This window comes from Amphibalanus amphitrite, unplaced genomic scaffold, assembly GCF_019059575.1.
Source record: "Amphibalanus amphitrite isolate SeventyFive unplaced genomic scaffold, NRLGWU_Aamphi_draft 000023F_arrow, whole genome shotgun sequence".
In the NCBI taxonomy this organism is placed as follows: Eukaryota; Metazoa; Arthropoda; class Thecostraca; order Balanomorpha; family Balanidae; genus Amphibalanus; species Amphibalanus amphitrite.
The window spans coordinates 52,120-72,193 of record NW_024881519.1 but is presented as its reverse complement, the minus strand read 5'-3'; the positions used below and the strand labels follow the sequence as shown (position 1 = coordinate 72,193).

Genomic DNA, 20,074 nt, shown 5'->3' with positions numbered 1-20,074 from the left:
TTGGCAATTTCTCGTGACTACTTCACGACCATGATACATACTGTAGCCGCCGTCTGCTCCGCTCCGCCAAAAAGGCCAGATGATTACCACGCTGTATTGTAACAGCGCATGTGCATGAGCACGGTTTCTGCCAAAGACACACAAACAAATATAACACATACCACAGTTGAACATAGGCGTGAGGGACAGAAACATAGCTATACGAGGTGCTATCTCACATTATTACACTTAAGTCAAATCTCGTACTTATGCCCACACACTTACGCCAAAACAATAATCATATCCTCACCATCGGAGTGACTCTCGGCAGGATGTAGACGGCAGCCAAAGTGAGCACAGTGCTCGAGCGCCACCAAAACCAGGCGCCAAAGTACGTGGCCGGGCGCGCCACACCAAACAGGCGCTGTCGAGGCGTCGGGCGCCACACCAGGCAGGCGCCACCAGCGCGCCGAACGCCTCACCAACGGCGCCACCAGTACGTCGAGCGCCGCACCAACCGGCGCCACCAACAGAAGCAGGCGCCACGGATGATTCGCACCAAAAACCGGGCGCAACCTGCATGCGACACCCCATTTACAAATGTGGCGTAACAGTGACAAAGAAACGAAACAAATCCGTCTAAATGGTACAGGTAAGAGCCAAACTGTAACAGAGCTGACCACGTAAAAACCAGCAAAACGGTAATTAATGGAAATTATGCGAAACGTTACAATCATGGCATACAATTTTATCCATACAAACCATTTCACTTACAGGGCACGCCGCGCCACACGTCCAACTCAACGCAGAAACCGAAATGAACATCACTAAGCGTACCACGACTACATCACCTCTAATCGCCAATGAATAAAAATGCCAATAGAAACCGAAAGACAGGTATACCAAATCGCCACATATCATAATGAGGGTCACGACACATAATATGCCGAGATATCTTAAGCCAATGACGACAAATCAAAAAACAAACGCCAACCGAGAGTTCAATACTGCCATCACTATACTGCGCTAATACTGACACACATACACATGTACTGCCACTAGCCGGCGGTGCCATCTATTGCCGAGCTACGCAAGCAGGAGGGCCACGGGGGGCGCTACTGTCGACCTAACCGCGCACCGAGCAGCTGAGTCGAGCAGACGTACGAGCAGCGCCTACACTCCCCCCTTCAGCATACGGCTGAAAAAAAAAACTCGAGCGCTGCCACGATAAATACATGGGAACAACAAGACATGACAGAATACATCGATACGCAACACTAAGTTACGCTCGCAACGTCTCGACGCCGCCTGTAGTAGCCTTACAAGCTAACACATATAAACAGTAACACCATCAGAGCTGCACACCTTGGCGGCTGCGAAACACTCACCATTCCAAATCGGCCTCAGCAAGAACTAAAACCATCTTATGGATAGGTCGGAGGTAAGTCGATGCACTGGTCTTAACTAAGGCCTTTCGAACACGGCCGTCCCGACTGGGTCTCGTCTCAACTACCCTGGCAAGTGGCCAAGTACCTCGGGGAGCACCTGACTCGACAAGCAGTACAATATCTCCTACCTGGAGATTTCTCGCACCATGTCTCCATCTTTGCCTAGCCTGGAGCGCAGGCAAATATTCTCTCTTCCATCTCACCCAAAACTGATCAGCCAAGTACTGCACGTACCTCCAGCGGCGCCTCGAGAACGACTCGGACTCACCGAACACACCAGGAACAGGGTGAACAGACGCACGCAAGAGAAGCAAGTGATTCGGGGTAATTGGCTCAACGTTACTGTCACTGGTGGTAACAAACGTGAGCGGCCTGCTGTTCAGGATTGATTCTATTTCACAGAGTAGTGTGTACAGCGCTTCACGATCCAACAGACGAGTGACAGGCATAGACCTCCAAATTTTTCGGACACTCCTAATCTGACGCTCTACAGACCCAGAAAAGTGAGAACCGTGAGGCGGATTGAACACCCAGTCAATTCCGTGCGGTCGGGCTGCCCGTTGCAACTCCTCGGGATCAAGCTCTAACAGGGCCTCGCGAAGCTCCCTGTCCGCTCCGCACATGTTGGTCCCATTATCAGATCTCACTTGGCGGATTTCTCCGCGGCGAGCTGCTACACGGCGTATAGCATTGACCAACGAATCAGTGCTGAGCGACTCCAGCAGCTCTATATGCACCCCTCGAGTCGTCATGCAGGTACTCAACAGCGCCCAACACTTACGCTCTGTCCGGCCACTCTTCACTGGGATAGGACCGAAAACGTCACACGAGATCTTCTCGAACGCCCCAACGCCCGGAACGACGCGCTCGTCTGGCAGGTCCGCCATCAGCTGCCCGAGCGGCCGGCCATTCACCTTCCTACATACCGTGCACCCACGCAGCATCTTCCTGATCTCTCGCCCAGCGCCAATAACCCAGTACTTATCCCTCACACGCCACAGCGTATGATCTCTCCCTTCGTGTCCCACAGCTCTGTGTGCCTCACGGATCACCAATTTTGAAACGTGATGCTCCCGTGGGAGTATCACCGGATGGCGAGCTCGCATCGAGATTCCTTCTGCCGCATCCAGCCGACCTTCCCACCACCAGGAGACCATCACGAATATGCGGTCTGAGAGCGGCCAAGGGGCTGGTCCTCGCCACCCTCACCGGACCGTCCGTGGACAGATCACGAGGAAGATCAGCCATGCCGGACTGAGCGTAGCGGAGAATGTCGGACTCAGCATCGCTCAAGTCCGACTGCGTCAGGAGAGCCCGCGCGCCTCCACCACGTCTTGGCCTGAGTCCTTTCCTCTTCGCCAAAACGTACCTGCGGAAATCACCATTTCTGATGACAGTCATGAATCTTTTGTACCAGGCTACTGCCACCTTCAGCCGATAGAAAGACGAAAAGTAACGAACTAGCCCACCGAATGGATCAGTCTGACGCCCGACCAACGCTGTGGCTACAGGACTAGACTTCTTTACCTCAGACGCTGGGAGAGGGGTACGTTCAGTCGGCTCCACAGGCCACATTGACTGGTCCTTCATCAAGAAGCCCGGACCCCTTAGCCACATTCCCAAGTTGGTTCCGTCCGCACCACGTGAGCCCACGTCGGCAGGGTTATCTCCCGAGGGTACATAACCCCATTCAGACACCTCTGTCACGTCATGAATCAGGGCCAGTCGGTTCGCAACGTAGGTTTTGAACCGGGTCGTCCTGTTCCTGATCATCATCAACACCACCATACTATCCGTCCATATATGTACTCTGTCGAACCTCGTGTCAAGCTCCCTGACGAGAAACTGCCGGATCAAAGAACCCAGCACGGCCCCAGCCAGCTCGAGCTTTGGGACGGATACAGAGCGAAGCGGGGCCACTCGGGACTTTCCCATCAGGAATTCCATGAACACACTGTCTCCATCACTCTCGGTCACGACTTCCTTTCGAATATACGCCACCGCAGAATAGGCCGATTCGCTGGCGTCGACGAACACGTGCAGCTCCGTGGAGCGCACACTTCCCGATGGACCAGATATGTCACGAGCCAAGCACGCACCGCTCAGCTCCTCAGCTCGGCGAAGCCATGCTTGCCACTCATCAACCAAAGCGGGTGGAATTGCCTCATCCCAGCCACAGGATGCAGCACAAAGTTTCTGCAGAATCAGCTTCGCTGACAGGGAAATGGGAGCCCAGAATCCAATGGGATCGAAAACACTGCTGACAGTGGACAGGATCCCGCGTCTCGTCACCGGGCTCTTCCTGTCTTGAAAGCAAAAACGGAACGTGTCATCCTCCATGCACCATTCCACGCCCAACGCACGATTACAGCCAAGTTCGTCTCTGTCCAGATTCAAATCCCTGACGCCCTTTCCTCTCTCTCCTTCGGGAATGCTCCTTAGGAAATCTGCACTGTTAGATACAAACTTCCTCATGCTGAACGCGCCCGTTTGGCACAGCCGTTTCAGATCATCTGCGAGACTGACCGCTTTCTCAACAGAGTCGACTGCCACAAGCGCGTCATCAACGTACATGTTTCGCAGCAGCACATCAGCGGCCTCGGGAAACTGCTGCTTTCCCCCCTCGGCGCACAGTTGCACAGCCAAGGATGCAACGCTGCTGCTAGAGACCGCACCGAATACGTGTGAACGCATTCTCCACACTTCAATCTCGCCTGCATCAATGTCATCGTTCTTGAACCACAAGAACCGAAGTAAGTCTAAATCCCTGGCAGGGACATGTACCCTGTGATACATCGCCTGTATGTCGCAAGCGAAAGCCACACCACCTTCACGAAAGCGAGAAACAACCGCTGTCAGCGGCTGACCCAGGTGGGGACCGCCTTGGAGAATGTCATTTAGACAAACCCCTGCTGACCGAGCAGCGCAATCGAACACCACCCTGAGTTTCGCTGGGCTTTCTACCGCATGGTGCGGAAGGTACCAAACGTCACGTGACCTTGGGGCAAGCTCGCTGGACGGAACCTTCTCTGCATAGCCGTCATCTCTCAGCGAGTTGATCACAGACGCGTACGACTGAAACATGCTCGGGTCCCGTTTAAACTTCCTTCTGAGCGAACCGAGTCGCTTCTCGGCAACTGGGAAGCTGTCAGGAATGCTACCCAGGTCTGACCTTGGAAGAGCGATTTCGAAGTGACCGTCCTCGTCCTTGCGGACGGTACCTTTCACCCTGTCCAACCACTCCTTGTCCTCGACAGACATGCCTTCACGATTGTCAGATACATCACGGAACTCCTCAGAGTAAAGTTTCTCAAACATCAAACGGATGTCCTCCTCGTCATCTCTGCAATCACTTTTTCGCAGAAAGTTAACCAGATGCGGTCTGCCGTCTAGGCCGTGACAGGAGAGTCCCACTACGTACCAACCCAAATCAACTCTGACACCATGTGGTCCTTCCTGTCCTGCTGACGGAGACACAACCTCTCTCACCATCAGAAGGTCAGCAACATTTCCACCAATCAGCAGCCCGACGGGCACGTTCAAATCCAGAATTTCTACACCATTCAGATGCTCCCATCTCGTCGCCTGTTCTACACTGCACCTGTCACTGGACGTGACTGGTATGTTGGCCAGTGAGAATAAGGGCGGTAGACAACGGTACTGATCGCCAACGAGAGGCGCGACCTCTACGCCTTCAACGAGGCCGGAGTCCAACTCCTGCCTTGAATCCGTCACCGTATCTATGCGAATCGTCGTCGGCCGTTTCTCTACCCCCAATCGAGTTATGGTTTGATCAGTAATGAAGGAGGTAGAACTGCCTTGGTCCAGGAAGGCATTCGTTACAATCTCCTTGCCCGTGCTCGACCTTAGCCGAACCGGGACTATCGGCATGTAAGTACGTACATCATCAGTGACATCCACGCGTGCACTGACCATGGATGCTCCACCTCCACCGAGCGATTGAACCGTACGGGTACCCACAGGACCCCCACCGGCACCAGCACCATCCTGCACCGGCTGACTCGGGCCCGGCACACCACGAACAGATGTGCGACCTCCCCCCGGTACCGCACGGATCGCCTCGGTAGGTGACTGATTCACCCGGCCGGGCACCTGAGCGCTGCCAGGCGGCACATGGCTCCCACCAGACGGAACCTGAACAGCACGAGATCCTGGGGAAGAACCCGCACCAGGTGGCGCCGATGAGAACGTCCTGTGCAGCACAGTAGGGTGCCGTGCACCACAGACGCTACACTTCAGCCGCGAGCGACAAAACCTCGCCACGTGTCCCTTTCTCAGGCACCCAAAGCAGAGCCTGTGATCAGACACAACCCCCTTTCTACGGTCCCAGGTCTGCCACATCAGCTGATCACAGTCCCCAATGAAGTGATTGCCATCACAGAACTCGCAGCGCCGGCCCGCTGACGACGGCAGCGGCCGAGCGTTAACAGCACTCACGCGCGCGCGATGAGGATCGACGCGACTCACGCCGCCAGACGCCCGCGGTCCAGACCGCAGCGATCCGAAGACCGCATTACTCTTTACCCTGACCTCAGCTGCCAGAAAATCCACCAGGTCCTTAAGTTCCACCATCCGGCCCTCTGGTCCGTCCATCACCCTGTCGACCTCCCTGAGCCACCGATCCTGCAAGTACCCAGGCAACTTTCGTACAACATCCCTCAGGGTTCGCGGGTGGTCCAGCTCCCCCTTTGGGAGGCCAGCCATGGCATGCTGGATCTCTGTCAGTAACAGCACCAGCCTGTCCAGCCCTTCAACATCCCCTTCAGCTACCTTGGGCCAGTCTCTGAGCTTATCCGAGAAGGTCTCTATGAGCAGATGCCGATTACCGTACCGCACCTCCAGCAAACGCCGGGCCTCAGCATAGCCCTGATCGCCGAGATAGAGGCAGCTGCGCACGATCTCCCTGGGCTTCCCTTGGGTATATTGCTCGAGATAATATAATAACTCCGATTGATCCCCGGTCCTGGCCGCTACACGGGACTCAAAGGCCTGAATGAAAAGTCGATATTCTGAGATCTCACCACGGAAGGGAGTCAAAGCTGCAGGAGGCAGCAGTGACCGCTGCACCTGCTCTGTCAGTGCAGTAGAGATGTCACTATGCCCCGTTCGAATCCTAACATCCTCAGTGACATCATGTCCCATGGCAGCAAGTTTCTGTTCTAGAACTAACTGCTCTCGCCTAGCCTTTATCTTTCTTTGCATCTGTTCTATACGGGCCTCCTCCTCATCTAGCATACTTCTCTCTTTCAAAAATCTCAATTGACCCTGCAGCACAGCACGCTCCTCTGGAGCACTAACTCCCTCACTTACTGCTACCTTACTACTCTCCCGCTCCTCCTCCATTGCCGCCCACAACCTATCAACTAACTCTACTTTCTTGCCCGATGTATCTAGTCCACGCTCTTCTAGCAAGCGCTGCAGCTCAGAGGCCCTATAATTACTTATATCATCTCGAGAAGCCATATCAGATAATACCAAGACCTACCTACCTGCAGATGATAGCCTATGTCACCACCAATAACTCTCTGCAAGACTTAAGCTAAACAGATGCCTGACATACATAACAATAACAACCAACCAAAGCAGGATACATCAGAACCCAAAATATCAACAATCTCACACACTTAGCAGCACACACAATGAACCTCAGCTTCCACCATAGCCAACCATGTGTCACACCTCCCAATCCCAATACCCCAAGCTGTCTGCATCACACCAAACTGTAGCTACTGGCACCAGATGTCACTGCGATTCTTACTGCCCAGCAAACACTGCTAGGACCATCAAACTAGAAGGCATCACAAGGCACCAGGTGATGACACCTCCAATCTCCCTGACCGAATGTGGGCCCCAGTACCTCATGTATGCAGACGCCAGATGAAACCTCACTGGACGAGTCAGTCTGACGAACTCCGCAGCAGCTCCTCGTCAAGCAGGAGTGCAGGGAGAGAAGAGTCCGATGAAACTGTAGCCGCCGTCTGCTCCGCTCCGCCAAAAAGGCCAGATGATTACCACGCTGTATTGTAACAGCGCATGTGCATGAGCACGGTTTCTGCCAAAGACACACAAACAAATATAACACATACCACAGTTGAACATAGGCGTGAGGGACAGAAACATAGCTATACGAGGTGCTATCTCACATTATTACACTTAAGTCAAATCTCGTACTTATGCCCACACACTTACGCCAAAACAATAATCATATCCTCACCATCGGAGTGACTCTCGGCAGGATGTAGACGGCAGCCAAAGTGAGCACAGTGCTCGAGCGCCACCAAAACCAGGCGCCAAAGTACGTGGCCGGGCGCGCCACACCAAACAGGCGCTGTCGAGGCGTCGGGCGCCACACCAGGCAGGCGCCACCAGCGCGCCGAACGCCTCACCAACGGCGCCACCAGTACGTCGAGCGCCGCACCAACCGGCGCCACCAACAGAAGCAGGCGCCACGGATGATTCGCACCAAAAACCGGGCGCAACCTGCATGCGACACCCCATTTACAAATGTGGCGTAACAGTGACAAAGAAACGAAACAAATCCGTCTAAATGGTACAGGTAAGAGCCAAACTGTAACAGAGCTGACCACGTAAAAACCAGCAAAACGGTAATTAATGGAAATTATGCGAAACGTTACAATCATGGCATACAATTTTATCCATACGAACCATTTCACTTACAGGGCACGCCGCGCCACACGTCCAACTCAACGCAGAAACCGAAATGAACATCACTAAGCGTACCACGACTACATCACCTCTAATCGCCAATGAATAAAAATGCCAATAGAAACCGAAAGACAGGTATACCAAATCGCCACATATCATAATGAGGGTCACGACACATAATATGCCGAGATATCTTAAGCCAATGACGACAATCAAAAAACAAACGCCAACCGAGAGTTCAATACTGCCATCACTATACTGCGCTAATACTGACACACATACACATGTACTGCCACTAGCCGGCGGTGCCATCTATTGCCGAGCTACGCAAGCAGGAGGGCCACGGGGGGCGCTACTGTCGACCTAACCGCGCACCGAGCAGCTGAGTCGAGCAGACGTACGAGCAGCGCCTACACATACATTTCTTAAATTGAACTTTTTGAGCCAAACACGTACACATATGATAAAATGAATGTCACCATCGTGTTCTACGCCCCAAATTACCCATAAAACATGTGTCACAGACTGCGAATATCAGTTTTGATTTTCGTGGATATGTGCCTACCCGGTTGACCTGACCTTGACCCTGACCTATGCTTGACTGACCCCTACATGGGGCTGACACTCTTGTAGGCCTTATATGATGAATTGTGCACCGTTTTGACGGAGTTTATGACGAGAGGCGCTCATTGCGAAGTCCTGAAGTCCATGCTACCGAAAGCCCGATTTCAGGTGTTTGACCTGACCTTGACCCGACCTGTGACCTCAAAATTCAACTTTAAAGCACTCATCTAAAGCGTCTCGTCGCGTTCTTTCGTTTGCCGCCTCGTGCGTTTCGCTGCGCCTATTGGTTCTCGAGTTATCGGCTGGGGGCGTTTAACGCCCCCCCCCCCCCCCAGCAAACGGTGGGTGGCGAAATACCCCAGCAACTGCCGGGTTAACAAATAGGCAGAACAATTCTAAACATACCTTCACTTGAAAAACCACACAACAACAAAAATAACAGTTGCAGAGTATCAATATCTGCCAGTGTTCCATTTTTCAAACTTTTACTTAACCGAGTATATGACGCACAGTCTTTTATCGAACCGAGACGGGGCGAGAAGGGAGTCGACAGCCAAATTCGATCGAGGGCGGATGGCCATTAGCATATCGTAATAATAATAGCATAATATAATAATAATAATGCTAGTATAATAGCATAATAAGAATTCCACTTATTTACGGTATGGTTGCTGCGATGAAATTGAATTAGTCTTATTCTAATTTGAATTTGACGTATTCGAATTTGATCTTGAGTAAGTCGAAATTGCGTTTGACTTCTTCCAATTTGATATTGGCAAATCTCAATTTGAGCTTGAGGTATTCGATTTTGCATTTGGTATGTTCCAATATGAATTTGACTTATTCGAATTTGAACTTGACTTATTCGAACTTGAGCCTAAAAAGGTGTAGTTGAGTTACAACACAGACAATACTGTATATGTTTTCGCTAAGCCTCTTCTGTCCTGTATTAAGCCTATGGGGAAAAGGTATTGCTCGCTCTCTTGCACGTTTCAAAGAAAACCCAATTACTTCTGATGCAAACACTTATATCAGTTGAAGCGCAATGAAACTAGGCACAAAATAAGGGGTTTAAAGATGACTGGTTTTGAGTCTAACTTAGATATATCTCATGAAGTGCTAGGATAGCGAAATCGCCTACTGTGCGCTCCAAACCTAGTCTCTACCAAAGACGGAATATGGTTCCTCATGCATGAAAACAATTTAAATATTCCTTTTCTATCGTTTTCTTTTCTGATAATTTTAAGCAAAAGAAAAATCTTAAAACTAGCCAGAAAAGCTACTTGATTGAAGTGGTATATTTTCTTCGAGGTTATCGTCGAGCGATGGTGAGCGTTCTCGATGAACCATGCTGGGCTCACGTGTCTGTTTCGCCTTGTACAGGAGCTGGAGCTGCTCAGCGTGAAGGAGTCTGACGGATCGAAGGTGCGAATTCTCATCAAGTTCACTCACGAGGTGCCGCCGATGGATCATCAATTCATCAACATCTTCAATATCATCACCAACCAGTGCATGAGTCTGATCGGCTACACCAAACTGCGCAAACAGGACAGGGAGTTCTTCGACATGAAACAGGCTCAGTCGGCCGACCGTGGACAGTAAGTTAGTCACATTGGCAAACAAAGTCTTTGAGGGCCGCTAACCACAAATTGTATATTTGGTGCTAAAACTGGTGAAAAATAAAATGCTAACAAATATTTATAGGTGTGGAAATGTAATAAAGAGCAAGTAGCCTACGAATACAATTTCATATAAATTACAATTATTCAGATAGGCGTATAAATTACAATTACATCAGACACCTTGAATATATTCGTAGGCTACTTGCTCTTTAGTACATTTCCGCACCTATAAATATTTGTTAGCATACATACCTGTCCAATATATCTAACCATTGTGAAGAGGTGGATCTGGATGCCCGAATTGAATCGTCGGACTAATGATGATGGTTAACAGTGCATATTGACAGTGTTTTCACTGAAATGTACGCCATTAAGCAATTTATCTACTTGCAATGCAATCATAAATAAGTGCTGGCCTAAATTGTTGGGCTTCCTTGCGCTGGCTGACCTGATAGTAGTTAGCAGCTGAGCGTGTGTTAGAGCGTGAGTGCAACGTCGCGGCGTGATGGAAAGGTCAAGTCCTGGCACAGTTGTATTGTCACGAGCGGCAAAGTTCTGAACGAAAACGGTACGTGCGAGTTAACAACTGACTGGGCACTAGAAGGCGAGCGTGACGACGAGTCCCATCAGACTACGGACGTGGCTACATAGCGAGCGTGACGACGAGTCCCATCAGACTACTGCGAGCGCGACGAGACACGAGTAGGCTGGCGAGACTGGCTACCACCGGGTCCGCGCTGACGGGTGGGAGCAGACTGACCGGCGCACAGTGTGGCCAAACACCAGTTTAGCGCGAATTTAATCCCAGCGCTGCTCGGATCCGTTGAAAATGGTTCCCTGGTTTCAAAATTGACATTTAAACCGTGAGACCTTTTACGATGCATTATGAATGCTTGCTGACATATTATGGCATAGTTCCGCCTCTAAAAGTAATGAGAACTAGCTTACGACGGGTGATGTGCTTACCAGGCCAGGGCTGTGAAGTCGATGGAGTTACTCCGACTGTGACTACGGCTTTCAAAAGGCTATTTCAACTCTGACTCCGAGCAAAACTGTCGACTACGATCGACTTGGACTCTGACTCCGCAGCCATGGCAAGTCCACGCAGTCGATGGATTTTCGGTGACTCAGACTACGAGTCTTTGTCCGGATTCCAAAATCGACTCCGATTCCGACTCTGACTGGGGTCAGAACTGTTGACTCCGAACGACTCCGACTCTGATTACGAAATCCTGGAATTTAACCGCAAATAAGAGGCATAAAATTGTGGGTCCCAGTAATGATGGGCATGCTAGGAAGAGGAATCGTTTACGAAATTCCCATCATTTCTCTGGTAAATTCTTATGATTGTCTAAAGTTTGCTTGAAAAAAAGATCAGCATATAATTATGTTTCTGTGTGAAAGTTCCTGGTGAAGCACATGAATCGGTAGACAGTTGCTGAAATACACGCACCGATAGGACTGAACCTCAGCAAGGGGAGTAAAAACAAAGACTTGCACCATAAGCACCTTCATGACATTAACCCTCGCCCGTATTGGTGTTTTGCTAGCCGCGAACGTATGTCTGGTCAGGTCAGGTCAGGCCAACCAGTAGGCGTCCTGCCGGGTATTCATAATTAGTAGGTGTCAACCGCCACTGACAGCTTCGTTGCATGTTACGAAGGCACCAAAACTTCTTAAATGTTCAAATCAAGGCCGTATATAGGTCAGGTTCAAATGGTTACTAAATTCGAAATCAGCTCCAAAAACTAGCCTGGAAGCATGTAAAACTAAAACAGGTGAACCGAGGTCATCAAAGGTCATTGATCTGACCTGACCTTCAAGTGATCTTGACACCGACCATAATGTATGGGACTCATATCATAATATCACATGTCTAGAGTCTAGACGCTTGAAACCACGAAAAGACTGCAAACGCGCGGCTAATGCAAGCAAACATACGCCGAATCGCGATTCCGGCCAAACATGGTCTCGAGAAATAGGTCACAGGTCAAAGGTCATTGGGGGCAGGGTCGTGAAATTTAAAGGGTAGGTGTAAAATGGATAAACTCGAGGGTACTAGAAATTTCGTCGCGATCGGCCGCTTTTTACGCGAGCTTTTTGCGAAAAACCGAGAGGGGTCCGTTCGACCCCCAACCTCACCTCCTGTATGAGCGAGGGTTAACAAATTGCCAAGATTTATTCATCGGCGACCGTATTCTATAAGAAGTCAGAAATACAGCGGTTGAGCCATCCACGTAACGTTACGGAGCCGCCGCCGCGCCCACCCTGTAGCCGGACCTCCCCGGGTGGGCCCAACCCGATACGTTCAAAGCTGAGCCAAAGGCTGGGGGGCAGGTTGGGGCAGGGTTTGTTGAATGGATCATGTCCAGAAAAGTGTGGCGAATCTTCTCATGGTAGATTTGGCGTGGAGTTTTTTTGGCCATTTTCTTATATCTCTACGTTTTTACGGTGGACAGTGTTTTCAGGGGATGTCTGTAAAGGTAATTTTAAAATGAGCATAACTCATCGGTTAGTCCAAGGATACCTATAGAATTCGGGTATACTATCAAATATAGGCTCAGTAGTCATATGCCACTCCAACTATTTCCGAACATTTCCGACAATTACGCCAAAATGTGTTGTAAACGTGACGCGGGTTTTCGACGAGTTCACCACAGCCGGGACCGGCATTGCGTATGTCCACTTTAGCTAGCTTTTTGGACACCGAAAGGAAGACATTGAACCAAAGTATTGTGATATTGACACACTTTAGACAATTTCCTATCAACTGATAGGTATAAAAAGTCAAAATTCCAAAATTCGTTTTTTGATTAAATTCGCGCTAATCTGGCGTTTGGCCACACTGACGGGCGGGGGGGGGGGGCCTGGCGCGGCTGTCACCTCAATGGGGGTGACACCTCGATCGGGCGGCTGGCACTAGAACACAGACGGACTGACAGGCAGGGGCGGATTCCAGCTGGGCGATGGAGGCTGCCCCCCTCCCCCATGGGCGACTTTTCCATTTTATAGTTTTTTGTTGTTGTTGAAAATGTGATAGGATCCATTCAAAATAAAGTGGACGAATTCCGAGTTTTTTTTTTGGGGGGGAGGGATGTTGATTTCACAGCAAGCTATCATAGATTTTGGACCTCAAACCCATAAATAGAGAATTTGTCGCATGCAGTGGAAAATGTCAAATGTACGTTGTTTAATGTCGTCCATGATCGATACTCACATCCAGTTTTAAAGCCTGGAGGTCACTTCAGCATCGTTAGCTCACACGCGTTCAGATGGTCATCGGTATCACCAGTGGCGTAGCCAGAAATCAGCGAAAGGGGGAGCACGGTGCTGGAGGGGGTGACTTTTCCCTTGAGAGGGGCGCCATTGTCAGCTAATGACAGGGGCGTCAGTCTAAAATGTTTCGGCATGTTCATGTATGATTTACTAGGTGTTGCAAAACACGAGTATAAGAGCCAATTTTCGCTGATTTTTCATAAAATCCATTTAATGCAATTTGCAGCCCGGTGTTTTTTTTATCAACAAACCTTGATCTTGTTGAATATTTAGCACGAGATATGAAACGAGCTCGGGCTGCAGACATTTTATTCTCAAAATACGCATCCATGCGACCTCGAAACGGTAAAATATACGTTGATCGACAGGCACAATCTCAATTCTTTGGCAAAAAAAAAAACAAATATGCAGGTTCACTTACTGATCCAAACTGACCAATTGGCTGCAGCCTGTGGTCGACCGGGGTGGCCGTGCTTAGAGTCTCAGACCGCACGTGTTTAGGATAAAGGATTCACGCTGCGACTAATTGCTTAACCCTCGCCGGCACAGGGGGGGGGTGATGCAACCCCCCCTAAGGTTTTTCGCGAATAACTCGCGTAAAAAGCGGCCGATCGCGACGAAACTTTCAGTACCCTCGCATTGATCAATTTTACACCTACCCTGAAAATTTCATGACCCTGACCCAAATGACCTTTGACCTGTGACCTCTTTTCCGAGACCATGTTTGGCCGGAATCGCGATTCGGCGTATGTCTGCTCGCATTAGCCGCGCGTTTGCAAGCTTTTCGTGGTTTCAAACGTTCAAACAGACATGTGCTTGGATCCGGAAAAATGGATCTGAGATCCGATCCCATGGATCCCGATCCGAGATCCATTCAGATCATAGATCCAACCCCTCAATTTTGTCGAGAGATCTACTGGGATCATAGATCTGACCCTTCAATTTTGTCGCTAGATCCACTCGGATCATAGATCTGGCTCCCCAGTTTTGTCGTGAGATCCATTGGGATCATAGCTCATAGGTGCTCAAAATGTTAACAACTTTCTTTCATAAGAAGTTATGAATACCAAAGTATGGTTAGAAACAAACAATGTTATACAAAAGCCATATTAGTAAAGGCATCTAGTTCATTATACAGAATACAAAATAAAGGGGTTCATGACGGTCACAACTTGAGAGAATTGAGTGACATGAAGATGTTCACATACCAACAGAAAAGTTTGCATTAACAATTAACGTAGAGGTAAGTCAAAGTAATGACTAAAGAACAATACATTACTAGGTACCTACCACATCACAATTCATGTTAGAATCTACATAATGATATTAATGATAAGACAATCTTGCATTAGACAACCCATGAGGCTTTCCAGTTTCCAGCTAACACAATTGATTGATAAACAATAAAAGATGATACTGACACATGTGGTTTGGTTAGGTAAAGTTATTTCAATCTATTGAAAGAAATATTTGATAAAATAAACTGAGATATAAACAAAAGTATAAAAATATTCAACAGCCTGCGGAAGCGATGGGAAGCGAATTATCAATTGTAATGGCCTTGGATATTTACCGTAAAATGATTATTCAGTACCTAAATTGAACTCATGACGTCATTTCAAATAAAAAATGAGCTAAGCGTTCCACATTCGAGTGTAATGAATATAAATAAAAAATCAAACTGGAAATTCTTAAGTCTGGAGTTTTATTCAAAATAATGTTCATTTTTTCTGCCTCACATAATTTTACGATACGATTGTTTGTGAATATCATCTTTGTAGCGTTGAATTTGATGACGTAAACGTAAGCTGAAACGGTATTACATGGCCCTGAGCCGGGTGTGCGCCTTGCATCTTTATTTTATTCACTTTTCAAAAGAATCACAAAATCTTACGTGATTAGTTTGAAGGGCCTATTACGGGGAATCTTTTGGAATCATTACGGTTTTAGTCAAATTAAGATTTTTCATTGATCAAAAGATAATGACGTAATAAAACAAAACGTGAGCTGTGAATTTCGTTTGTCTTTTTTGGGAGGCTCTCTCATAACAAAAGCACAGCATGGCACCACACGTGGCACGATGGCCTTGGCACGATGCCAAAAGTAGGTAATCTGAAGAAGTTGATGCCATTTTTGCACTTGTAATTTTATAAGAAAGTATTAGCGAAATTGTGTTGCACATACTAATAGCTCATACGAACATTCTGGATTGGGATTTCATACCTGGCAGAAGTGGATTGCTGGATTATTTTTAACAAAACTGACCTATTTGGCTTCCAGGTTTGATTTCCTAACATCTGTCCATAGGTGGCGGAACAGGGTCCATAGGTGGCACCAGGGTACAGTGCCCCCCCCCCCCATAGATTTTGGCATTTTAACATTAGCCCTACCGGCGTTGCATGGAAAGAATGGGACCAAAATGAAAATCTGCAGTGCCCCGCTGCCACTCCATCTGTCTGTACTGTTTGTTCATTGAATTAAAGTGGCTGTAGCTTGTTGATAAGATTGTCATCAGTGCTGTCATGAAAAAGTTACAATTGGTCACAAAAAGTAGCAATGTGCATGTTCTTGGTTTATTTAAAATGTAGTACAAATGTTGTTGATTTAAATTCAAATTTAATGATGATACCTAATGATTACAACTGGTCTTAACCATGTCCACAAGTGACAATTCTCAATTGTATCACACTGTAAGGTGTACAATTATATAGGATAAGGGTTTCATTGGCTACATGTTGTCGTGAGATCCATACAGATCATAGGTCATCCACAAATTTTTGCCCGCTGGATCCACAGAGATCATAGATCCGACCCCTAAATTTTGTCGAGAGATCCATTCGGATCATAGATCCAACCCCTGAATTATGTCGAGAGATCCACTCGGATCCTAGATCCAACCCCTCTATTTTGTCGAGAGATCCACGGAGATCATAGATCCAGCTCTCTGATCCATGCACATGTCTGCGTTCAAACATGTGATTTGATGTTGCTCCCATACATTAGGGTGGGTGTCAAGGTCACCTGAAGGTCAGGTCATTGACCTTCGGTGACCTCCGGTGACCTCGGTTCACTTTTTCGAGTTTGACATGTTTCTAGGTCAGTTTTTTCGAGCTGAATTCGAATTAAGCAACCACATGAACGTTTACAAAGTAGTTTTGGTGCCTTCGTAACATGTTACGAGGCTGTCAGAGGCGGTTGACACCTACTACAAATACCTGGCAGGACCTCTACTGGTTGACCTGACCTGACCTGACCCGACCTGGTCTAAATGCTTCAAGACATCATCTCTGATCAAAACTAACACGATATTCGTGATCAGCACCCCGGAAAACCACATAACAGCCACACTTTACGACTTTCTAACAGGTCCCGATTTTCCCGGTTTTCGGGTCATTGACCTGACCTGGAAGGTCACCCGATGACCTAAGACTTTAAAATTGGGTATCATCGGCTTCCTCTCGTGACGGGCAACACGCTCGTTTTTTCCGCGAAGCTCTAGCTCGATGAGGGGCCAAACGCGAGGGGGGGTCGTACCACCCCCCCCCCCACCCCCACCCCCCTTCTGCCGTCGAAGGACGCAAAATGGCCTGTGCCGGCAAGGGTTAAATTGGAATCAAGGAAAGACTTGAACATTTAACCCTCGCCGGCCCATATAGTTTTTTTTTTCGCGATAGCTCCGAACACGCTGGCGGTAGAGAGCTGAAACTTGGAATACCTAACCTTTGATTCAAGCCGGATCTTTTGACACCAAACGCATTTTCGTGTCAGGTCAGGTCACTGACCTATGACGTGATAAGTGAACCTCTGCACAGTCTTAGACGTCGCAAATTCGGTACACTAGGGGCCGTACTCACGTCGACTTCGTAGGTCGATTTTCTTTCGTAAGTATAATTTGGTATTCACGTCGACACTTCTTAACCCTCGGCCGCACATGCAATTTTCCCATCCTAGAACGCACATGGGGGGGGGGGGCTGCCACCACACCACCCCCCGCGCCATTTCGTTCCTGTTGGAGAGGTAGAGCTTCGCGGTAAGACCAAAAAGATTCTTCGGGAAGAGACGAATCCAATGATACCCAGTTTTACCTTCTCAGGTCAGTCATTGACCTTCCAGGTCAGGTCAAACTAAAAAATGTTGCTGTTTGGGTCATCGCTGGATATCAAGTGCGCTGCTTATCACATACCGATGACGATGCCGTTTTCTGGTGCCAAGCCAGCTAGAACCTCTTTGTCACACTACCCGACCAGGTTTTTGCTGCTGAGGTCATGGTCAAGTTAGGTCAAGGTCAATGATATGTGTTTGTATGTATGTGTGTGTCTGTGTGTATAATGATGTGTGCACCGATTGTTTATGTGTCCATGTTACATGGAATCATGATCTGAGAAGCTTTTACGAAAAATGCAGTCAAAAAACTAGGTCATGGTCAAGTTAGGTCAAGGTCAATGATATGTGTTTGTATGTATGTGTGTGTCTGTGTGTATAATGATGTGTGCACCGATTGTTTATATGTCCATGTTACATGGAATCATGATCTGAGAAGCTTTTACGAAAAATGCAGTCAAAAAACTTCACGAAAAGTAAATTCAGCTTGCCTAAAACGCAATTATTTTAGATGACTTAGGTTGACCTTGACCCTGAACTTGACATCTGTACATCGTGGAACAACATGTTCCATGATAAGTGGGAGGTAAGACTGGCAAAAAAGGCCGAAATCAAGGTGTCAAAAGCTCATAAGACCCATAGCCAACGTAAGATGTTGGGAATTGGTCATCCTGAAAAACAAGGTCATATCTCAGAAACCAGAAACCATAGAAACTTGAAATTTTCAGTGGACATCAAGAAAGGATAGAGGAGCAGCTATACCAAAAATCAGGCTTCTAGCTATAAAAATGTTGAGTGCAGAGCAGAAAAACTACTGGGGGGGGGGGGGGGTGGCAACCACCCAGCGGGTGGTTGCCACCCATGTGCGGGCGAGGGTTAAGTTTTTAACGACGGAGCTCACGTGAATAAAGAAAATTACTTGAGAAGTAATTTAGAAACTTTTGTAAGAATTTTCAAAATTTTAGAAAATTCTTACGAAAATGATCGACGTGAATGCGGCCCCTGGTGCCTGTGTACACCAACTCACCGACAGGGGTGCCGTGTGTCGCCAGGCTGGAGATATGGCCCGGATACGGGGCGGCCGTCAACCAGTTTGAGCACAACGTGCTCATGTGCGTCAGCGTGTCGCACAAGGTGCTGCGCATGGACAGCGTGCTGAACCAGCTGAGCAGCATCCAGCGCCAGTTCCCACGCGACGCGCGCGCGGCCGCCGAGCGCCGGCTGCTGGGCTGCATCGTCATGTGCCGACACAATCTCCGCATGTACAAAATCGACGAGATCATGTGGGACAAGACGCCGGCGGCCGAGTTCGACTACAAGGGCACCAAGATCCCGCTGGCCAAGTATTACCAGGAGGTGAGCGCCGACGCTGCGCGTGCTGCCACCCGCAGCTGCTACTGTACACATGCCAAACCTTCAGCTGTGTATCACCAACTTACAATTCTGCTATTATTTCCTTACCGCTGGCCACTGGAGAGAGGAAGTGTAGTGCAAAATATGGAGAAATAGCCAGGGTTGTATACGACTCAGAGTCGAATCAGGAATCGAATCAAGATTCAAGAATCAGTCATTTTTCTTCGAGTCAAGAATCGAATTGAATCAAACACTTTAAAAGCTGAGGCCTCTTGCACCAAACCACCTAGCTAGGTAGAAACGGCAAAATACCTACCTAGTAAAACTACCTACGACGGTAACTTCTCTTGCACCATCCTACCTACCTACCTAGGTGAATTTGACAGCTAGCGTTTTTAGGATTTGTTTTGATTGGCTGTTCGGCGACGAATTATTCGTGGGCGTAAACAAATAGTAAGTAAAGAAAACTAATAAATGGATATTGTTTTTATAAATATATATTTTGGTATTATGAAATCATTTTTCATTTATGTAAATACAGATGAAAGTTGCCTAGATATTAAATCATTTGAACAAATAAGTTTCGTTTCCATGGCAACGAGCGAGTCTTTAATGAGGCTGTTTTGTTACGGAGGTTTATCGCCTTGATACGGAGAAGCACCTCAGTGTACTGATGGAGCGTGTGGTCAATTATATTATTATTCACTCATAAAACATTGATTTACCATTGTCTAAACATTTTGTAATGCCTAATTTACATTAAAGTACCCGTGGATTATCATGTATTGTGCCTATTGTTACTAATTGAATCATTTTACCTAAGCTTTTGCTAGTTATTTTCGAAGTCGAGTTTACCGTCAAATCGTCAAAAAGTCCTCCGCGATTACTTCTTTCCGGCTTTCGGTGCAAGAGGAAAACAGCCGGTCGGAGTTTAACAACTGGTAAGTTCCGATGCCGCTGGGTAGAATTTCTAGGTAAATATTCACGGTAGCGTTTTTTGGTGGGTAGTTTGGTGCAAGAGAATCTAGGTAAAATCGGAATTTA

At 48.1% G+C, this 20,074-nt stretch overlaps 1 protein-coding gene across 1 annotated transcript in view; it reads left to right on the top strand.

Annotated features, from left to right (window-relative positions):
• LOC122392433 (piwi-like protein Siwi) overlaps positions 1-20,074 on the top strand; it is a 107,148-nt gene that overhangs the window by 38,920 nt on the left and 48,154 nt on the right. Inside the window, exons 4-5 of the mRNA XM_043387261.1 lie at positions 10,062-10,276; positions 18,730-19,033. Of these exons, the coding sequence (XP_043243196.1) occupies positions 10,062-10,276; positions 18,730-19,033 (519 nt within the window). The remainder of the gene's footprint in view (positions 1-10,061; positions 10,277-18,729; positions 19,034-20,074) is intronic.